At 58.8% G+C, this 19,435-nt stretch overlaps 6 protein-coding genes across 6 annotated transcripts; all 6 read left to right on the top strand.

Annotated features, from left to right (window-relative positions):
• Positions 1 to 3,299: 3,299 nt before the first annotated feature.
• LSCM1_01504 (uncharacterized protein) lies at positions 3,300 to 3,587 on the top strand (the record flags this gene model as incomplete). The annotated part of the gene is made up of 1 exon (XM_067319112.1): positions 3,300 to 3,587. One exon carries the CDS (start codon positions 3,300 to 3,302, stop codon positions 3,585 to 3,587), a length of 288 nt encoding a protein of 95 aa, XP_067176391.1.
• A 182-nt stretch (positions 3,588 to 3,769) lies between these two features.
• LSCM1_01503 (uncharacterized protein) lies at positions 3,770 to 4,054 on the top strand (the record flags this gene model as incomplete). Its single annotated transcript, XM_067319111.1, has 1 exon — positions 3,770 to 4,054. One exon carries the CDS (start codon positions 3,770 to 3,772, stop codon positions 4,052 to 4,054), a length of 285 nt encoding a protein of 94 aa, XP_067176390.1.
• Positions 4,055 to 7,078: 3,024 nt separating this feature from the next.
• On the top strand, positions 7,079 to 7,831 carry LSCM1_01501 (uncharacterized protein; the record flags this gene model as incomplete). The annotated part of the gene is made up of 1 exon (XM_067319110.1): positions 7,079 to 7,831. The coding sequence occupies one exon, from the start codon at positions 7,079 to 7,081 to the stop codon at positions 7,829 to 7,831; it is 753 nt and encodes a 250-aa protein (XP_067176389.1).
• Positions 7,832 to 9,615: 1,784 nt separating this feature from the next.
• LSCM1_01500 (uncharacterized protein) lies at positions 9,616 to 10,176 on the top strand (the record flags this gene model as incomplete). Its single annotated transcript, XM_067319109.1, has 1 exon — positions 9,616 to 10,176. One exon carries the CDS (start codon positions 9,616 to 9,618, stop codon positions 10,174 to 10,176), a length of 561 nt encoding a protein of 186 aa, XP_067176388.1.
• Positions 10,177 to 14,243: 4,067 nt separating this feature from the next.
• LSCM1_01499 (uncharacterized protein) lies at positions 14,244 to 16,061 on the top strand (the record flags this gene model as incomplete). The annotated part of the gene is made up of 1 exon (XM_067319108.1): positions 14,244 to 16,061. The coding sequence occupies one exon, from the start codon at positions 14,244 to 14,246 to the stop codon at positions 16,059 to 16,061; it is 1,818 nt and encodes a 605-aa protein (XP_067176387.1).
• Positions 16,062 to 17,718: 1,657 nt separating this feature from the next.
• On the top strand, positions 17,719 to 19,152 carry LSCM1_01498 (uncharacterized protein; the record flags this gene model as incomplete). Its single annotated transcript, XM_067319107.1, has 1 exon — positions 17,719 to 19,152. The coding sequence occupies one exon, from the start codon at positions 17,719 to 17,721 to the stop codon at positions 19,150 to 19,152; it is 1,434 nt and encodes a 477-aa protein (XP_067176386.1).
• Between the last annotated feature and the right edge of the window lie 283 nt (positions 19,153 to 19,435).

Below are 19,435 nucleotides of genomic sequence, written 5' to 3'. Positions count from 1 at the left end.
AGGCGGGCGCCGCCCACCACGCGGAGGCCCACCCCAACAGAAAAGAGATCGGCGCCCCCCCTGCGCACAGCCCAAAGCAGGGCAGCGCACATCCGCGCGCCACTCTGCCAGGAGCCAACCGCAAAATGGAGGGGGCGCATGGCGTTTTCTAGGGGCACAGATGTGACACCGGTAATTCAGCAGAAGTCGGGCAGCAGCCCTTTCACAAAGGCGGAAAAGAAGGACAAGCTGTACAAGCGTGACGTGTGCGACATGCAAAGCCTCTCTGCCGTTGCCTTGGCGTTCATTCCCACCCTCCTCAAGATGCAGCGCATCAAGGCCGTCCGCATCGCCCGCCCCTAAGGCGAGTAACTTGGGCACACCGGTGTCCTTACTCTATTGAAGGGTCTGGGGAAAGCTTTCATGCAAATATCCCCCTAGTTGCTGACGGGGGCCTGGATGTAGGCACAAGAAACAGGCCACAGCCTCTCAAAGGCGAAGGTGCACGGTAAGGCAATTGGCTCTGCCGTGGCCCTGATGAGCGCAAGCCGCGATATTGCCGAGTACACGGCACACCTCATCATGATAGCATCTAAGATGGTCATCGGTGTTTGCGGTCATGGAAACAAGGATCGAAGCTGCATGCGTACCTTCTTGCCAGTGGAACAAACTCTCCTCTTGGAATGCGATGCTGTGAGAACTGCGCGACCTGGCGGCAAGGTCGAATCCAGTACCTGTATCACTGGCGCAGCTGTAGCTCGATCCATCGGCCACTATGTGTGAGAATGCGTTCAGCAAGCTTTACCGATGGCCATGAAAGAGGAATATGCAGCGGCAAGTGTCAAAGTCGAAGTCTAAAGTCTTTGCCTTGCTCTCGATGGTCGTGAAGGGCCATCCACCGAGCTAGTTTGTCAGATGCTTAAGAGCATTGTCAAAAATGTGTTAGTGTGGCAAAGGCTGGCCTCTTCCAGGAAGAGCTGGTGATGCCGATTGTTGTTGCAGGCTTAGGAGGTGAACGTGTGCATGAGCCGAATGAGGTCACAATTCGTGGGGGCTGCCGAATTGCTATAAGCTCGCAAAGGGCATCATCGAGACCTGTGCTGCCTCTCCCGACCCGCCTGCCGTGCACATGTGTTACTTTTGTGCCTGCCTGCATGCTGAGGGGTGATGTGCCAGAGGATCCTCCAACCGATGTAGCAGGGCTCTACCTGGCGGAAACCTCTGTGAGCACCGTTTTCTGTCACCTCACCTGGTGCCTCTCTTCTCTCTGGTCCAAACGCCGATATCTCTTATGGAGACCCAACCGATGAAGCTGCTCTCTTCGCTCTTGGTTCAGGTGACGCCGCCACCCTTGTCAAGGGCTAGCTGGGCACAGGTCACCGCTGCGCCTCCTCTCCAGAGGGTTGATGTGAGAAACCGCCTGCTATTACTTGAGCTGCAGGCGCCTTGACGCTTTCTCATGTTTCCTTTCCTCTTCCCCCTTTGCGATCGCCTCGTGCCGCTTGGCCTTCGCTCATGATGTATCTGGTACCCTCGTGTAGCCACGTCGTCTTCAGCCGTGAAGGTGGGGTATGCAGTGGTGCGCTGATCATTGATCCGCCGCAGGAAAAATGAGCTAAAAGTGTGATCGTAAAAAAGGGCTCGATGTCTCCTTCGCGTGGAGCTCTGCGATGGAAAGATGTACAGGGTTGTGCAATATGCTTTGTCAATACTTTGGGAAGCTTGTGGTGCTGCAACCCCCATGCCAGTTAGCATTGGAAACCCTACCCTCATTCTCCCCATGGAGTGATTTTCTGCACCCTCTTTTGCAGCTCCTCTGGGTTTGGCGATGACGAAGAGGGCACCCTTTGTTTTGCCGCCCATCTGCTTTTGTTTCAAATCTTCCTGTCACCTCTTCCGCGCTACACCAGCGCGCACCTTTTCGGCTTTTCTTGAGGAGTGCCACGGCTGTCGGGCAGGACTTGCCGCCACTTGACTGTCATAACTGCTGTCCGCGAGACAAAGGAGCTGCATCCACGTAAGCCATGCTCAACCCCCTTTCGACGGCCTAGCACACATCCCTTGAGCTCATCCAGTGGAGGCGTATCTCCAGGAGCGTTGTGCAACCTCCCATGGCTAGAGAAGCTTCTGAGCGTGGGCCACGGTGCACGATTACTACTGGTGGAGGACTCTGCTGAGAGATGGAAGCCATCTCTGCGTTTGCTAGTTGGTATCTCGTCCGCTAGGGGCCGCTGCCATGAGTGTTTCGCCTGCAACAAAGAGACCAGCCTGCATGTTCCTCGATCCATGCGAGTCTATGAAGAGCGCAAAGCAGACTTGGGTGCTGCTGAAGCTCAGCCCCAGCCTGGAGAGACGTTTCTCAAATCAAGGTGGTGTGTTCTCCGAACTTATTCTCAGCAACCCAAGTGTGGATGCCTACGAAAGAGTCCGCCTACTGTGCACTGCAAACGAGCGCGCGGGACACGGTGGGGTGGCGCCAGAAAGAGGATACCTGCACTACCCAGGCTCTACGGTACTGGTACTAGGGAGGCTAAGGAGGTTGCTTCAGCAAGCAACCTGGGAAGGCAACGCTAGCATTGGATAGCGCCCTCAGCCTACTGGCTCACTGCATACCTACTACGGCGTCACTGTTGCTGTTTCGGCTCGCATTGCAGCAATTCGCACCTGCTGCACCCCGCTCCCTCTCACAAGGAGACACACGTGCTTTGCCCTGTGCTAGCAAGGTAGAAAGTGGCCGGTGTGCACCTGCAGGAGGCAGGGCACACCTACTCTACCGTGGCCTGATTCGTATTCGCGCTTAGGTGTACTATCGCTCATGTCCTACTAGCGAAGTAGCCCGACACGAAGCGGTGCGCTCTTTATCGCAGCCAAAAGGTTATCTGCCTTCTTTCTTCTTCAGCCATCTCTCTGTCAGTTTCTCTTTCTGCACCCTTGACTTTCGGTCCGCCAAAAACGCCAAGCAAGGATGAACACGTGGTGCGTGAGCCGCAGGTCCTATTTCCCTACGCCCGCCCAGTGGCCGGCGCTGTAGTCATCGGGCTTCATCTGGCACCCCTGAAGCGCGCGCTTTCCCCAGAGAGATTACCAGCACTCGCTCTGGCATTCAAGAGCCCTCGGCTCTCATCATAAGCAACCCCCATGACATCAAACAGTGACACCTCGAGCTCATCACATTAGACACTGTGAGTTGTAGCTCTGACCTCCTCAACCTCTACTACGTTGACTAGTAGGCGCAACGCATCGGTTTCAAGTCAACACTTGCGTGTAGCGGGGAGACGGCAGGCGCCAAGCGGTGGGCCGTGCTACCGGGAAAGAATGGCATGACGCAGATCGGTATCACCCTCTTCAGGCACATGAGCGTGGTGTCCATTGACAGAGAGGGATGGAGCACAGATCCGTTGGCAACGGTCGAGGATGGAAAGGTCTGCGGGCGTGGCGACACCGGCATGGAGGGTTCCATCGCAGCTGCTATGCTGCTGACTTTCGTGTCGGTCTCAATGAAATGCAGGAAGCTCAACTACAGCGCCTTTTCCTTAGGTAAGGAAGTCGGCTGCGCTGGTGTCCCATACCTAAATCTCATACGCCAAGGCAAACTACCCACGTCGTAGAAGCGGCGACACGTATGGCGGATGTAGACTGCAAAGAAGGTTTTTGCTTCGTGCAAAGCGGACTTGGAGACTAGGGAGATCCGCCCATTCATGGAGGTGATAAGCACAAGCTAAAGAGCCATCCAGCGCGCAGCTATGATCATTCCAAAGATCTGCGACGCAGCACTCTTCTGTGCATCTCTATGGCAGCCGCTTCGGCTCTTGATGTGCTGACGGTAGAGGCCGGTGCAGGCAAGCCGAACGAGATGTATAGCCTTTTTGTAAGCGTCCCTGCCGACTGTGCTGTCGAGGTCGCTCACGCTGGTGCTGTGGCCGCCTCTGCAGCCTCGCTTATGCGATACTGGAGTGCGCCCTGCATTGCTCAGGAAGCTGGTAGTCGAGATGGCATTCGTATCGGCCAGTCTCCAGGTGCCGCCATCTTGGGTGTCTCCCCAATGGGTAGTCAGATCCGTGGTGACGCTCTCTGAGCCTGTGAGGGGAGGCCAAGTCACAGCAGCAGACACAGGGGCTCTGCTCACGCCGGCCACTGCGTTCTTATGATTTCCCATAGCAGCGCGGTGGTGGTGGCGAGCAGTCTCTACTACTGCTAGGAACGCAACAGTACGAGCCACAGCATCAAAAACCTGTCACCGAGTGCCGAAAGGGGCTCTTCTACAGCCTCGAAGTCCCTGCGCACCGCACCGCACACAAACGAGTGGATGGCAAAGCTCCTCTCTTGTCGACGCGTTAGGCATCAAGAGCCTAGCGATCCTCGAAGGTATCGTGTGCGAGGAATAGTAGTATATGTATGGGTTCACATATCTCACAGAGCTGAGCCGCGCGTCCTGCGGTGCGCGAGGCAGCGAGCCAGTGCCGTGGAAAATATCTGTGCTGGTCACAGTGCCACTGCAGTCGTTGCCAGCAGCGTTAGAGCCAGGCCTCAGGACAGGTGCTGTGAGTAGCGGAAGTGCCGGGGAAAACGCCGTGTAGAGACTGTGTCGCCGACTTTGCAACAGCTGAAGCAAGCGTGGCTTTTGGGAACTTACGGTGCAGCCAACCTCGGTTCGCGATGCATCACGGGAGCAGGGGCGCAGCTGCAGCAAGAGGCCTAGCCTGTGGCCCCTGTGGCGTACCGACAGAGCTGGCTGGAACACCACCGCTCGAGTAAAATAGCGCTCCGGACGGGTGAATGAGTCAGAGCAGACGTCGAGTACCCGAGGCAGCGTTCATGCTCATCCCCCTTTCAGAATCGAGCACGGGGCTTGTGCATAAGCAAGGCCTTCGATCACACTCGCCCGCTCGAGTCAGTCGCCTTAGCTCATGGCAGCCTGGCGCATGTGAGCGATCCATCGGGCAGCCGAACGCATTCCTCTGTGGCGACTTCGCACAAAAGGTTGCATGCGCCTCCCTCACAGAGAGACAGTCAGGCATAAACACTCACGCGCATAGCGAGCGCGAAAAGAAGAGAGGATCATGTCGCCGGCATTAGATGTGCTGTTGCCCCTAATGAGCACGAGACTCTTGCGGCTAGCCGCAGAGCCCGCGCCTCGGCTTCCATTCGATCGTTGTCCGTGCATGTCTCTTTTCTGGTGAGAAACGCCTCTTTGGCCTTCCCCCGCAAGTGCCAGTCGCTTACCAGTCTTTGCTGTGCACGGGCTGTGAAGGCAGCCTCTGTATTTCTTTACGTTTTGCTATTGATCTGATCATGTTGTTCTTGTCTGGCCTCAGACTCCGCGGCTGCGTCGGCGCATGTTGCTCGATGGGCACGTGGGTGCCTTTCTGCTCATATATATATATTTGCCACTTATCCGCCTGCACTCTGCTGTTGAGTGTCATCGCTCTCTGTCTTCTATGCCTGCGCCCCCCTCTTCCCCCATCTCACCCTCTCTCTTCCACTTTCTCTCTCTCCTGGTGCTCCTCCCTCTTTTTGTTTGCCTATGTGTGACTCGCTCCGTCTCCGTGGAGGTGGTTATATTCGTGTGCGCATCTTTGCGTGATGCTGCCATGGAACCCTTACACACGCACACGCACGTTCTCCTCGTCGACCTCCTTTGCTGTTTGCTGCGCGTCCGGGCTCTCTCCTGCTGTTTCCCATCGGGTTTGTTCGCGGTGACGTAATCACCGCCATGGAGAGGGGCGAGGAGCAAAACGTAGCCAAGGAAGAGAGACGGTGCTGCGTCTTTGGTTTCCTTTACTTGCCACTGCGGGCCTGCCTCTGCTCATCGCGGCTCTCTACTCTTCTATCGGCTTGGGTTCAGTACCGAGAGCGCATGCTCATGCGGATGCCATTCGGTGTGTACTGCTTTCAATGCAACGTCGCCTCCGCCCCCGCACCCTTCTCTTGCCCATTTCGTCCTCCTCTCAGGTGTGCGGTGGTGCTTACCTTTCCCCCAAGACACGGCACCTGCTATCATTCCTCGCTCGTCTCTGCTTGCGAAGGAATCAATAGGAGGCCTCATGTGTTTGCTATCGTCCTCCACAGGGGGCGTAGCGCGGGGCCTGTGTGTGTGTGTGTGTTTCTTTTGTGCCTTCCATTGGCACGGCATCTGCGCTGGAGGGAGGCTCGGCGCAGAGCGCTCGTTTTGCGGACTTACCGTTGCCGCCAGTGTGTACAGCTGTGCTTTTCTCCCTTACAAGGCCATCGCGCGGCACTCGAAGGCGCTCGCGTTTGCTTTGATGACACCCGCCTGAGCACTGCGGCAGTGAGTCAAGCAAATATCAGCAATGAAGGGCCGAAATGACGTTTTCGAGTCGTCTAATGCCCTGCACCAGCGGTAGCCCTTGGCGCACCTTCAACTGCATGTGTGTCTCGGTGTCACTTCGTGCGACAGAAGCGAGTGCCGGTCGTACCGCCCCCTTCCCTCCTCTTGCTCCCCTCCTCCTCCCGCTGACACACAGACACACGATGCTGAGGGGATGGCGCGCCGATAAAGTATTTGGCTACACTGCCACTCTTCTCCTTCCCTTCCTCTTCATCTCATCCCCTCTCCCTGTGCCGAACTCGCTCTCTTTTTCTTCCCGAGGAGTATAATGCAATGCCGAGGCTTGCCAGAAGTACTGCATCCACCGGCGCACTTTACAGCTTCTGCTTTGGCGTCGCTGCAACTCTGTGTACCCTTCTGCTGTTTTATCTGGCAGCTTTGTGTACGCGCCGCTGCCTCGGCTGCGGTGAGCGGAGCAAGGGACACACCGACAGCAATGACGACGGCAGCGCAGCGGTGACGAAGGCTCCCGCGTCGAGTGCGACTCTGACGTCTTGCTGTCCAAAAAAAGTGAACGTAGGCGGGCGCACCTCCCATTCGCCTGCAGGTAGCGCAGCGAACTCTCAGCCTCGCCTTGCAGCGGGCGGGATGTCCGGTGGCGCGGATGGCGCTGCAGCAAGACACTGCGCTGCACCTGTTCGGGATCCTTGTAGAAGCGTCGTGGCGTATGTGGCTCATGAATGTGCCCCACTTCTCGACAAGACACGCATCTACGGTACAGCAGCAATCCCTTCCAATGACCTCAGTCCGATGCTTGAGGCCGCCGTGCCGCCGCCCTCGATGCGCTGCCAATCCTTGAAGCCAGTGAAAAGGTCGGCAGACGAGCTGAGGGAGGAGGAGGAGGACGCTTCTATCGCCGATGGCACGTGCTCCTTACTAGTACCAACACCGTCCGACCTGTGGACTCCGTCAGGGACACCCTGTGCACCGCTTCCTCTTGCCCCTACGCTGAGCACTTCATCAGGGCGCAGTTCTGGGCGTCCCTTACTCAGCACTGCTGACACTTACAAGACAGTTGAAACAGCTGCAGAGCTTCGGGATTTGCAGGGGTCCGCCTTAACCAATGCACGAGGGCCGAGCAACAGGGACAGTGACGTAAAGGTGGCAGTAGCCTGCGGCAGCGCTGCGAGAGCAACAGCGTCTCCGACGCTCTCTCCTCCTCAAGCAGGCGATGGCGGCGAGGCTGCCACAACTGCCAAGGACCTAGATGAACACTATTATGCCATAACTACAGAGCTGCGACGGCGCCAACGGGAGCTGCGTGCAACGCTAGAGTCCACGGAGCGCGCCAAGGAGGAGCAGGCGCGTGTAACGCAGGAAATCAGCGACATGGAGCGCTACAGGTCGACTCTGGACGGCATCATTGCCTTCACGCTGAGGGAACTCGAGGATGCTGCGGCGGGAGTGGAAGAAGCGGAGAAGAGGCTGGCGAAGGAAGCTTCAGCGGTGTGGAGAAGACTTGAGGAGATGCAGGCCAGTCATCGCAGCAACGCCGTCTCGTGACACTTCTTGTGTGGACCGCTGCTTCTCTTCGGGCATCTATGGCAGCCCTTCTTTTCCTTCTTCATCTCCTGCAAATACATCTACGCAACTGCACGTCAATGGTCGATGCCTTTTTGTGCGTCGCAGGGCTTTGTGATGTGGAAGCGCCCACATCCCCACCATCAGCGCCCCCCCTCCCCTCTTTCCTTTCCTTTCTGCGCACGCAGCCGTCCTTCTCCCGCCCCCGCCCCACCCTCCCTCGCCTCTCCCTCCATAGAGTATCGCCCCTTCATTGAATGTATTCCCGCCTCTTCGTCTTTCCTTCACCTCTTCTCATCCCTTCAACAGCACGTTCGTTGTCTGCCTTTCGCCTCGCCTCCTCCCCTCCCCTTTCCTCCCTTGCCCTCCTCTCCCGTTGTGTTGGATTTTTTTAACGTGTGCCCCTCTGCTGCCACATCACATGTGACTCTGCACTCCGCTGCGCACACCCGCAAGTGCCACAAGCCCCCATCGGCGCAGTGTGCGATGCCGCCGAAGGCGTGCCTCACAGCAGTGCGCCGACTCAGCGGCCGGTGCACGACCCCGGGCCTCAGACCCTTCCCGACCCCCTTCGCCTCACAGCCGCTCCCATTTAATGCGAGTCGCTGAGCGGTGCATCCGCCGGTGCCGCTGAGGGGCACCCCACGCGAGTAGGCAGCGTGACCGTGCTCATCGGCGGAGGCGGCTCGGCCGCTGGCAAGGGTAGGGAGGAGGGAGGGCATGAGGCTGGCTGACCTCTACCCCGCCACGGACACACAGACCTGGACACCCGACGCCCTGAGGTGTCACAGTGGCGAGCGGGCCCTCTCTCGCAACTTCCTTGTCTTTGTTTCCCTTCCTCCCTCCCTCCCCCCTCCCCACAACCCCTCCTCGCGCTCGCTCGCTCTCTCTCTTTGCCTGGCTGTCGTCTGCGCTATGAGCACGACGATGATTCGGTTCTGCGCTCGCATGTCTCTTAGCGTTACGTTCTCCCCTGAAGCCATTTTGTAGAGGTGACATGCGCTAGCGGTGTGTGTGTGTGTGTAGTCGCTATGCGTACACGTATGCGTATGTATAATCGCTCTTGCCTTCGCGTCTTTGCCTGCATCATCGATGGATCGAGCAGTATGCGCGGCCGACATCTCCGCGGTGCTCTCTTGTCTGCTCAAGTGAAATGTCGACGGGGGAACCAAAGCGGCCACGCACAAGCGAACAAACAAAAAGAGAAACGTTGTCTGGGAAGGTGCACGGCGCATGTCTGCCGGTGACGCCACGGCAGCTCTCAGGAAGGGATATGCTGTTGCGAGGCGTCGATTTAGGTGTGCGCTGCGCTTTGAAGAGACAGCCCTCGCTCGGGGTGATTGCAGCCCTGCCAGACTCCTCACCACCACTCGCCTCTGTACGCATCGTAAAGAGAGGGAGGAGGGGCTGCACGCCGCTTGTGATCCCGTCCTATTACACTACTGCGCCACACACAGCCGCTGCCGAGCGGCGGCCTGAAAGCAAACAAGCGCCGTACTGCACGTACTTTCCGTACCCTCCACTTCCATTACCCTATTGCCGCCCTTGATTCATATGCTCTCCGTCCACCGGCGTGGCACAACTTGGTGCCCCACCAGTCCCCCCTCTACTCGCAGCAACCCAAACAACAGCGGAGAAGAGAGGGCCGAGGCGTCTCCCTGCGCGGCCCTTTATTTCCCTCTCGCATCCTGTGTAGTCCGCACTGCTGCTCCCACCCGCATCCTCACTTGCTTCGCCGAGAGAGAAGTATTACACCGACCTGTCAGATGGAGCCTAACTTTTTCAACAACTCGGAGCTCACGCTCCTCTGCAAGGATGGTAGCGCCGTTCGCGCCATGGACGTCTTGAAGGACGCTGAGTACGTGCTTATATACTTCTCCGCGCACTGGTGCCCGCCATGCCGCGCCTTCACCCCGCTGCTGAAGAAGTTCTATGAGGACCACCACACCAAGAAGAAGTTTGAGGTTGTGTTCATGTCGATGGATCAATCCGAGGAGGAGATGATGCAATACTTCCGTGCATCGCACGGTGACTACTACTGCATGCCGTACGCGGACGCGAAATCAATGGCGCGTGTGTGGGGCAACGCGTATAAGTTCGAGACGATCCCTACGCTTCTCGTCTTCGAGAACGCCAACCCGCGGAAGCTGATCGCGCGCTGTGGGCGGGACATGATCGTCCAAGATCCGTCTGCGGAGGCGTTTCCTTGGCCCGACGCAGACGCGATGCTCCCGGCTGAGCCGCGTACCTCCAGCTACACGCTAACGGTGTCCATTGTGTTGGGCATCGTATTTCTTCTTTACGCGCTCATCAGCCGCCGCTCGTGACATCTGTGCAACTCATGCCGATGCGCCTATGCAACCGCATCTGACGAAGAAGTGAAAGGGGCGGGTAAGGTGTCTCTTGAGGACAGCTCCTCATCCTTTCCGTATGCAGAATGCAATGTGCGTTACTGCGACGTGGCTGGTTGTGATCGCTCAGTCTCCCCCTCTCGCGCACACGCTCGCCCTCGTCCCCCGTCCTCTGCCTCCCTTCGGGTGAGAAAGAGGCGATTCATCGGATTGCATCATCTACACGGGCAGCAGCATTCTATACCCTTTCGTGTGCGTGCCCATGCTGATGTCGGCGGCCGAGGTGGCATGTCGCCATCTTTCGCTTTCACTTCGCTGTGCACTTGCTGAATGCTGATACGTCAATGACTGCCACAACCCGGAAAGAGAACCGCAGAAACGAGTAGGCGAGATGGATGACCTCAACGAACGAGAGCACTCTTCCGCCTCTCGGCGCTGGGGCGCTGGTCCGTGCGTCAAGCAGGTATTTGGCGGCACCGCGATTATAACGTCGTCGGCTTTGTCTGCACCGTTTGCTGCGACTGCGCCAAGAGCCTGTCACTTTTTCGGTGCCTTTAGGGTGACTCCGCCTCTCCCTGTGTATCTTTCCTTTCATCTTCCTATGCCTACTGCTTGCTCCATCTCACTGCAGCCACAACGCTGCACATGGCGGTCACACTTATGCGAGAGAGCAAGGAAGGGGGCGGCCGCCACGCTTGCGGTGGCCACTTTCTGATTCAGAGGGGTGCACTACCTTTCTCTTCCTGTGAAGTGGGAAGCGTTGGTGGGCAGGTCAGCATGCCTCACCCAAGCACGCTCGCCGGTGCACGTTCAATGGCAGTAACATGCACAGGCCATCACAGCCCCCGTCATATTTGTCTCTCTTGAGCTTCGCGCGGATGTGATCTGCGAGGTTCATGAGCAGCCGCGACTGTCAAGACGGACTACGGTGCAACGCTCGCTGGACCTCGTTTCGGGTGTGAACCCTCCACTTTTTTTTTGGTGGGCAGGCGGTGGCCGTGCGAATGATGGCCACTTTCCCGTCAGAGATGTCAGTCCGCTCCCCATCCCTCGCCCCCTCACCCATACACACACGCACTCACCCACCGCACGACCTCGGGCACGGACCACGAGCCGGCCGTGACGCGAGCACAACAACACAACGCGCAGTACGAAAAGGATGCGGACGTGGAGGCCTTCGCTGCTGCCGCAGTGTGTGCACCGGGATCGTTCCAGTGGCGTTCTACGCTGCATGGGCTTGCTCTCACCACCTCACCCTCCCTCAGTTGTCTGCGGCCGCTGCGGCTCATGCGAGGGGCACAGGGGAGGAAGCGCTCCTAGCAGTCCCTGCAGGCGTTCAAGGGTGCAGTCAGGGAGCGTGCGGCGAAGACGGTGCTGCTGCCGCCCACATCTGCAAGAGCCATCAAAAAAAAAAAGGCACCCCGGCGCTGTGCAGCATCAGCAGCCCGTCTCACTCACGTCTATTGCACCCTGTCGCAAAAGCGCAGCGTGCAAGTTCGTGCACTTGCCGTCACCACCTCTCTAAGGGATCTTACCACCACCCTAAGAGCAGCGCCCGTCCTCGAGCGCATCGAACGAATACGGAGCGCTATGCGAGTCGCTGACGAAAAGACTCAAAGGACAGCCGAAGTGGGGCGCGACGACCTCGAGGCGGAGGGAGATGCGCTGCGGAGTATACTCCGCGCCCTCACCGAGAAGACCCTCCATCGCGCACCGTTTCGAAGCCGGCAGCGACGAGGCTATCAGAGATGACTCTCGAGCGGCGCGACCACTTGCAAGGGTCAGCAGCGGCGCCTTCCCTCCCACACCACCCTCGCAGGTCCACTGTGCTGAACGCAAAGGAATGAAGTGCGCATAACGAAAAGAAGGACGCGCCTTCTCTTGTTGCGCACCGCTTTTATTCCCATCCCTAGCCCCGCCATCTCCCCCTTCTCCTGCTCGATGGGTCACACGCGCGTGGTCGCCGGTTCGTGCTTCAAAGAAACAGCACCACATCAACAGCAGCGTCCTCATTGCCCCATGCGGGCGCCAGCTGGGCACTGCAGCCCCCCGTCTGCTTTCGTTAGCTTCTGCTCTCTCACGCTCACGCCCATGGTTCGTTTGTATGGAAGAGGGAAGGATGGCATGGCCCCTCCACGATACCCCCTCCCCCTCTCTCCCTCGCTCCCCCTCACACACACACGTACAGGGGTGCGTTTAGATGCGTCCACTTTCCAATGTAGAGGGCTAGTTGGGCTCTCTTTTTTTTCTGTCGCACACGGAGATGCACGCGTGCACTCCCCTCACGATTCCTTTTTTTTTTCGCTGGTCGCTCTTCCCACGCGCCGTCTTCGATGTCCGTCCTCGCGCGACTCTGCTTTCACGCATTCCAATGCGCCAAAGAAAGAGAAGCTGCATGGCTGAGGTGTAGCCTGTCTAAGGCAGGGGAAGAATGGCGTCCAGAGACATAGATGTGAGCGGGGCAGATACACAAGCAGGCCCAGGCGTCGACATAAGTGGCTGCACGTGGGAGCAGCTCACGCTGCGGAGGCATTTGTGCACGCCGTATCGCTCTTCCGAAAGACTCTCATCTTGCTCGCCATCTACTTTGCCCGCCAGCCCTAAAGTGCCGCCTTTCACTCACTCTTATCGCTACCCTCGCCCTCCCTCCCTCTCTCTCTTTGGTTATTACTGCTCGTGCACACGGCAGAGCACTCTCCAAAGCCCCCCTCCCTCCCTCCCTCCCCTCTCCCACACACACAAAACGGCAGCCACATGAACACACTCGCGCACCTTTAAGTCTGCGCCACCTATCATAATCTCGAACGAAGCGCTGACAGGGGGCGACGCGAGCTGAGCATCAGGATCTGATCGCTCATGCTTAGAGAGGCGCAGTGTTTCACCATTGCTTTTTCTTTGTTATCAGCCTTCCTGCTCTCTCTCGCTCGCTCTAGCCCTCCGTCCCCCTACTTCCTCCTACCCCCTCTCCTCCCCTCCACACACACACACTTCAGCCACGGTAGGACCAGTAGACACTGTATGTATATCCGCGAGTGAGTCACAGACATATATATATATGCGAGCCCCATACCCCAAGGAGAAATCGTAGACGTATTGTCTTCCCCTCTCCCTCTCCCTCTTCACCTAAGCGTCGCCTTCCTTTGTTTACGCTCTATTCTACTGCTGTGAAGGTCTTTGGCCCTCGTTGGTAACGTGCGTACGCCGTCACGCAGCGGAAGAGCTTTTTCCCCTGTCTGCAGTGTTGAGCCGGCCACTCCCTCACCTGCCACATCACAATCGTTCTATTTTCCGGTCCTGTCTCCCCATTTGCTGCTCAGCACACAGAAGTTGTCGCCCAGGGTTGCTTCTCCGTTGATCTCGTCTTTCTCTGTTGATTGGTACTCTTCGCTGTTACGACCCCTCCCTCCTCCCGCTTTCCCTCTTTTCTGGACATCTCCGCCTGTGTGTGTGTGTGTGAGTGTGAGAGGGTTTGGGCCGCTCCCGTTTTGCCGTTTCTGCTCCTGCACGCACCCCACCCTCCCTCTCTCTCGAAGACGTTTGCCTCAGCTCTGTTTTTTTTGTCTCGTCGTCTTCGTGCCGTTGTGTGACGTATTCCGATCGATCCTTTCGCCATTTCCGAAGTGAAATGAGTTTTGTGTGTGTGTTCTCCGCTCCGTTCGCTTTTTTGTCGGCCGCTTTGCCTTCTTTCCCTTCCGCCTCGCTGCCGCTGTCTTTCCCCATCGCTTTTTTTGCGCTGTGTAAGGCTGTCTCGGTGTGTGCTCCCCTTTGGTGCTCGCTGCTGCTGTTGTTGCTGTGTGTGTGAGAGAGAGGAGCGGCGGGATCGTTGGGCGTAACGTTGTTTTTTGCCTGCCTCGGTGCATCAGCTGCCGGTCACACCCCTGAAGCCGACCATTCGTCGAGCTCACAGGCCACCGTTATTTATTTCCTTCAGAGGCATCGGCCACGAGTTGCTCTCCCCGGGCATCGTCCTCGTGCGCTGTGTGGTCTCCACCCACCCACACCCCCTGCGGCCTCTGGTCACCCCGCCCGCGTAGCCGCTTGCCATGAGCTTGCTCACTCCGATCGGCAGCGTCATCGGCATTGCTGGCGTTATTGCTATCGCCTTAGTCATCATATGGTGCAACCGTCGCGCTCGCCGGGAGCTGTCCGCGCGATCACGTCAAGTATATGTAGAAGAAGGGAGTGTGAACCTTCAGGAGGAAGGCGCGTTCGCGTCCACGCGTCGTGGGCCAGGCGACGCAGGCAGAAGCGGTAACCGCGCCGCCAACGGCAATGGTAGGAGGTCAGCTCAGAATCTTCGCGACAACTATGCTGATCGAGATGCCATCGACTACCGCACGGAGGGCGACAATATCTATCGTGGCCTCGGCCCCCGTGTGCGACCGGCATCTCCGAACGCGGAGCGCGTGGAGGGTATCCCCATCGAAGCCCGTGTGCGTCCACGACGCAATCTACCACGTGCTCGAGTCGTCGTGCAGTACGGAGACCAGGATGTGTGCCTCGACTTCCGCGGGGTCGAGCGCGTGCCCCAAGCGGGCCCTCCACCGCTGACGCTCGAAGAGAAGCAGCGCCTCGAAGATGAACGGCATCGAGTGGCGTCGCCAGAGTTCTACGGTCGCGCTGAGTACGAGGAGCGGCGAGCCTCGAACACAAACACACCCAACGTGCTGCTCAGCTCCTCTTTACTGCAGGAGCTCCAGCGTCAGTATGGCGCTGCTTCCGCTTCTGGGCCTGCCTTCGCCAATCACGCCAGCGAGAGCAGCGTGGGCAGTATGAGCTTCCGGCCCGGATCGCCAGCTGGGTCGGCGCGGCGCGTGCGACACAGTCGGCAAAGCGCTACGCCAGCCAGCGTCAGCTTGCAGAATGGCAGCATTGGTGGCCTTCAGTTTTTGCGGCGGCACAAGAACTCAGCTACGCTCAATGATGCAGGCACACGAGCGAGCCCGAATCAGCTCCAAAGCCAACTGCACTCTCTCTCCTCACCTCAGCGCAACCGCCACGACGATCTCGAGAGCACCTCAGACGACTTCGAGGACGCCTCGCTGCACAACGACCTCTTTCATACCCATCGCGAGCAGCTGCGCGAGTTCCTGCTCAAGCAGGAGCAGCTGACGCAGTGCCGGCTGTCTCCAATAACGGGGTTGGGCAGCACCAACGGCTTTGACCAAATTAGCCTGCACGGCACTTCTCCCCCTTTGTTAGATCGCCAAGCGAGCGCCGAGGGACCCATGGCAAGCAGCGGCCCGGTCGGGCTTGGCGGAGAGCAGGCCGCAGCGGCCTCCGTGGCATCCGCGTATAGCCAAAGCCTCACACCGCATCGGCCCTACCATCCCCCCGTGGTGACTGGCCTATCGCCAGCGAACGCCTCCTTTGAGAGCCGTCAGTCTTGGCAATCCACGTCAGCCAACTCGCCCGTCGAGGGGCTGGCACGGGTGTCGCCCTATCCACACACAGACCCGCTACTTTCGCTTTCCGGCTCACACCCCGCAGCGGAAGGGGAAGGGTTAGGTGGCGGTGCACACACTGGTGGCCAGCCGCCCTACCTCGTGTTGCCAAAGAGGGCAGCTACAAACGCGCACTACCAGACGCTGCTCCCAGTCGCCGCACAAGTAAGCTGCGGCAGCACCGCAACATGTGCGCCTAACGTCGAAACGCTCTCTACACCGCTGATTCGATGGAATAGCAGCTTGCGCTCGCCGTTCTCACTGCCCGGGAACGACCCGGTGACCGCCACCTACTCCGCAAGCTCTAGATCTGTAGCACAGTCTTCGAAGCTGGCCTCGCCTCTCGAGCGCGGTGGCACAGACGCCGGTCGCGAACTCTCCCGACGTGCAGACGGCAAATGTGGCGAAGCGGAGTAGCGGGCGCTGGACGCTCTTTCGCTTCAGCCAAACGAAGCACACAAAGCTGCGGTGGCCAGGCTCGGAGGCTTGTTGTAAAGTTTCTTTGTATGTGTACGTACGTACGTGTGTGTGTGTGTGTGTCTCCGATGGCAGATGCGTTTGCAATGGATAGAGCGTACTCGCCTCCGTATGTGCAAGTCTGCCGGTAACTTCCGACGCTTTTTGCCCTCTGCTGACTGTGATACGAGAGCTGCCGCGGATACTGGCGATGCTGGAAGACGTGGAGAAGCGCATCACGTACTGCTGTAGCAGCAGTTTTGCCAGTGGCGATGACGCAAGCGGCAAACGAGAGCAGACCTCTCTTCTTGTTGCTCGCCCCTCACCCCCACCCTCGTGCTCATCCTACAGCATCGAGTGGTGCAACGAAGCCTCTTCGGAGCGGGTACGCTCCCCGTTTTCAATTCTGCCTCGTGCGCGCGTATGCACGCTAACTGTCTCTCTCAAAATCCGTGATGTTCTCTCCTCCAACGCTTATCGATGCGTGCCTGTCGACGGCGCACACACTCGTCCGCTTTTCTCTTCTGCGGGGCCCCTTCACGCACCGCCTCTCCTGCACACGCTTCCCCTCACTCATCACACCAGCTACATCTTTAGGGCGCAGAGAGCCATAACACAGATCATCTGGTGCGTCGGCAAGGTTGCCGCAGGCGTGCAAGCGTGGATCTGCGTGTCTCCTGACCAGTTCGCAAGGACCCGCTTCTGTGGTGCATCCGAGCAGGAGAAACAAAAAATAGAGAAAGAGGCACATCAGCGCGCGCACACCGCAGCATACAGACGCCAGTGTGGCGGCGGAGAGGCTCAGTGCGCACCTCTCTCTGCCCTCCCCCTTTGTGTCGTTGCGTCTGTACGCTGTGCTCTCTGTCCTTTGATCGGATACGGACAACGCCGCACAGCGCCACCGTTTTCTTTTTTCCCCCTTCCCCCTCCTCTCCCTCCCCCCTGATCCCTTCGTGTCGGAAGAAGGGAAAGGGCGAAGCGGGCGGCTTTCTCCCTCTCCCTCTGTCTGCCTTTAAGTGTGTGTCTGTGTTGGTGTCCGTGTCTTCTCATTCATTGGCACCGTGTTTCTTCTTTCCCTCCCCCTCTTTTTCTCTCGCCCTTCCCTACGGCGACTGTTTACGCGCTCACCTTTTTTCTTCTTGCCTAAGCCGTTGACGTAAGTACGATAAAGTTCTGCACCGGCATCATCCCGCCCGCGCTTTCCCTCCCCACATACATACGCGCACCTCTATCCCGCACACATACACACGAGCCGGCCTTCTGGAAGGATCAGCTGCCGCAGTGCTGTGGCTTTGCCTTCCCCCCTCCCCACATACTCCCTCATCCTCTCCTTTTTCTGGCAGTTGGCAGCGCACTACGTCTGCGAAGAGTGGTGTTGGACTTGTTCGCAGACGCGCGCGCTTCTCGCCTTCCAACTCGTAACCGAAGAATCGCTTCTGAGCAGCGGAACGTGTCTTTGGAAGCGCCAGCGTGGCCGTTCTTCATAGCACCTGCAGCCAGACGCACAAGGGGCAATATCAAATTATATATATATATATATATATATATTGAGCAACGCACAGCCGGTAGCGCGTCCTTTGTGCGCGCCTTTGCTGCTCGCCCCACGCCTCCATTCAGGATGAGCCTTACCATCACCGCCACCAATCTCATCTATATCGCCAGCTCTGCCGCCTTGATCTTTAGTGTTGCCATCGCCTTGTTCATCCTGATGTATCTGAGGTGCTGCAAGGTCTCAAGGGGCGATCTAGCGGATGGCGGCCGCCACCGGCGTCGCGAGCGCAATGCCGCTGGGCAGGGGGGCTTGTCCTCTAGCGGCGAGGCGTCCGTGGCAGAGCGCGAATGTAGAGGTATTCCGCTGCATTCGCGGCCGCCGCGCTTGACCCCGGAACAGGAAATCCTGCGCGACAAGGCGATGAGAAGGTACAGACGTCGTCAAGCGCGCGAGGAGCACCGCCGCCAGCGCCAAGCGGCTCGCGAGGCCTGCGTAGTGGAAGTACTCGAAGGCGATGGAGAGGGCATGATGAGCGAAGGTGAGTTCGCCGACGGCTCCTCTGTCACAAGCCGAACGACGCTCACATCGGCGACGACGGTGCGGACAACGTCGACTGTTGCGTACGGGCACAGCTCCTATCTCCTACCCTCCCCTGGCGCGTGTGCGGTGGATGTGGATGAGCATGACGATAGGGAGGACCAGCGCAGCGCGCGCAGCGGTAGCTCTCGGCGCAGCTCTAGCACTGCGCGCAGTCGCGCTAGCCAGGGCACCGCTGCCACCGTTAAATCGTACATGCGCCACCGTCAGCGGCAGCGCCTGCGTCGCCGTGAAGCGCAGCAGAAGGCGGATCTCTTCAACCAGTGGGCGTACGCGCAGATGGCCTCCTCCGTGGAGCTGTCCACCTCCTCAAACCCCTCCGAGTCATCACAGTGCGATGAGGAGGGAAGTGCAACTGGCGGAGGTGTTGGCCGCCGAAATAGGACGGCCGGTGGCGGGCACAGCAGTGGGCATGCACATCGAAACCGCACAGCCAGCGTGGCCAGCTCGGCACCTCGCCCGCCGGAGGAGGTACTCGGAGCCGACTGCGTGGCGTACCCGTTTCTCATGAATGGCGCGCACCACGATGCAGCGCGTGCTAAAGCAGAGAACGAGCCACCGGCGTCCTACTCAATGACGGTGAACGCCCCCGATAGAGGAGACGGCTTAGCCCCCTCCAGCCCATTTATGCACTCGAACGGTGCGACAGGAGTGGCTTCACCGAACCTGTCGGCAACGGGGCATCTTGGGCATGCCGGGCACGGTGGATCCGGCGTGGGCACGGGCGAGTGCCCTGACCGTCTGCAGCTGCGCCGTCACAAGCGCACCTGGAAGGATGTGGAACACAACGTCGCACTTAGCGGTTTCTTTCATAGCCCTGCCAATGTGAGCAGCATAGCCGGTGTTGACACCCCGTCCCCGTCACACTGCAACGACGGAGAGGCGCCGTACCCGTTCTCGAGGGCTCACGGAGACCCGGCGCGCAGCTCCTGTGACCTCCACGAGCCAATCTGTCACGAATGAGGAAGGGACAAAGGAAGGAAGCCGGTGTGGATGGGACCGAAGAGAGCCTACGTGAAGCCTCTGCACCGAGGAGGAGCGGAATAGGCGACCTCGCACAGCCTCCTCGGCAGGGCCGCTCTTCGGAGGTCCTCCGCCGCCCTCCTCCCCTCTTCTGCCGGATGAAACGATTTCGTGTGAACCGAAACGAATCGCCGAGCAGTCACTGTGGACCGGCACCGCACACAGGGAAGGAATGCCGCCGCCTCCTGAACGCCAGCGGGTGAGCCAGGCTCCAAAGAGCCTC

This window comes from Leishmania martiniquensis, chromosome 31 (genome assembly GCF_017916325.1).
Source record: "Leishmania martiniquensis isolate LSCM1 chromosome 31, whole genome shotgun sequence".
Taxonomy (NCBI): domain Eukaryota; phylum Euglenozoa; class Kinetoplastea; order Trypanosomatida; family Trypanosomatidae; genus Leishmania; species Leishmania martiniquensis.
The sequence above is the reverse complement of the archived record's forward strand: the minus strand, read 5'-3'. Positions and strand labels throughout refer to the sequence as shown.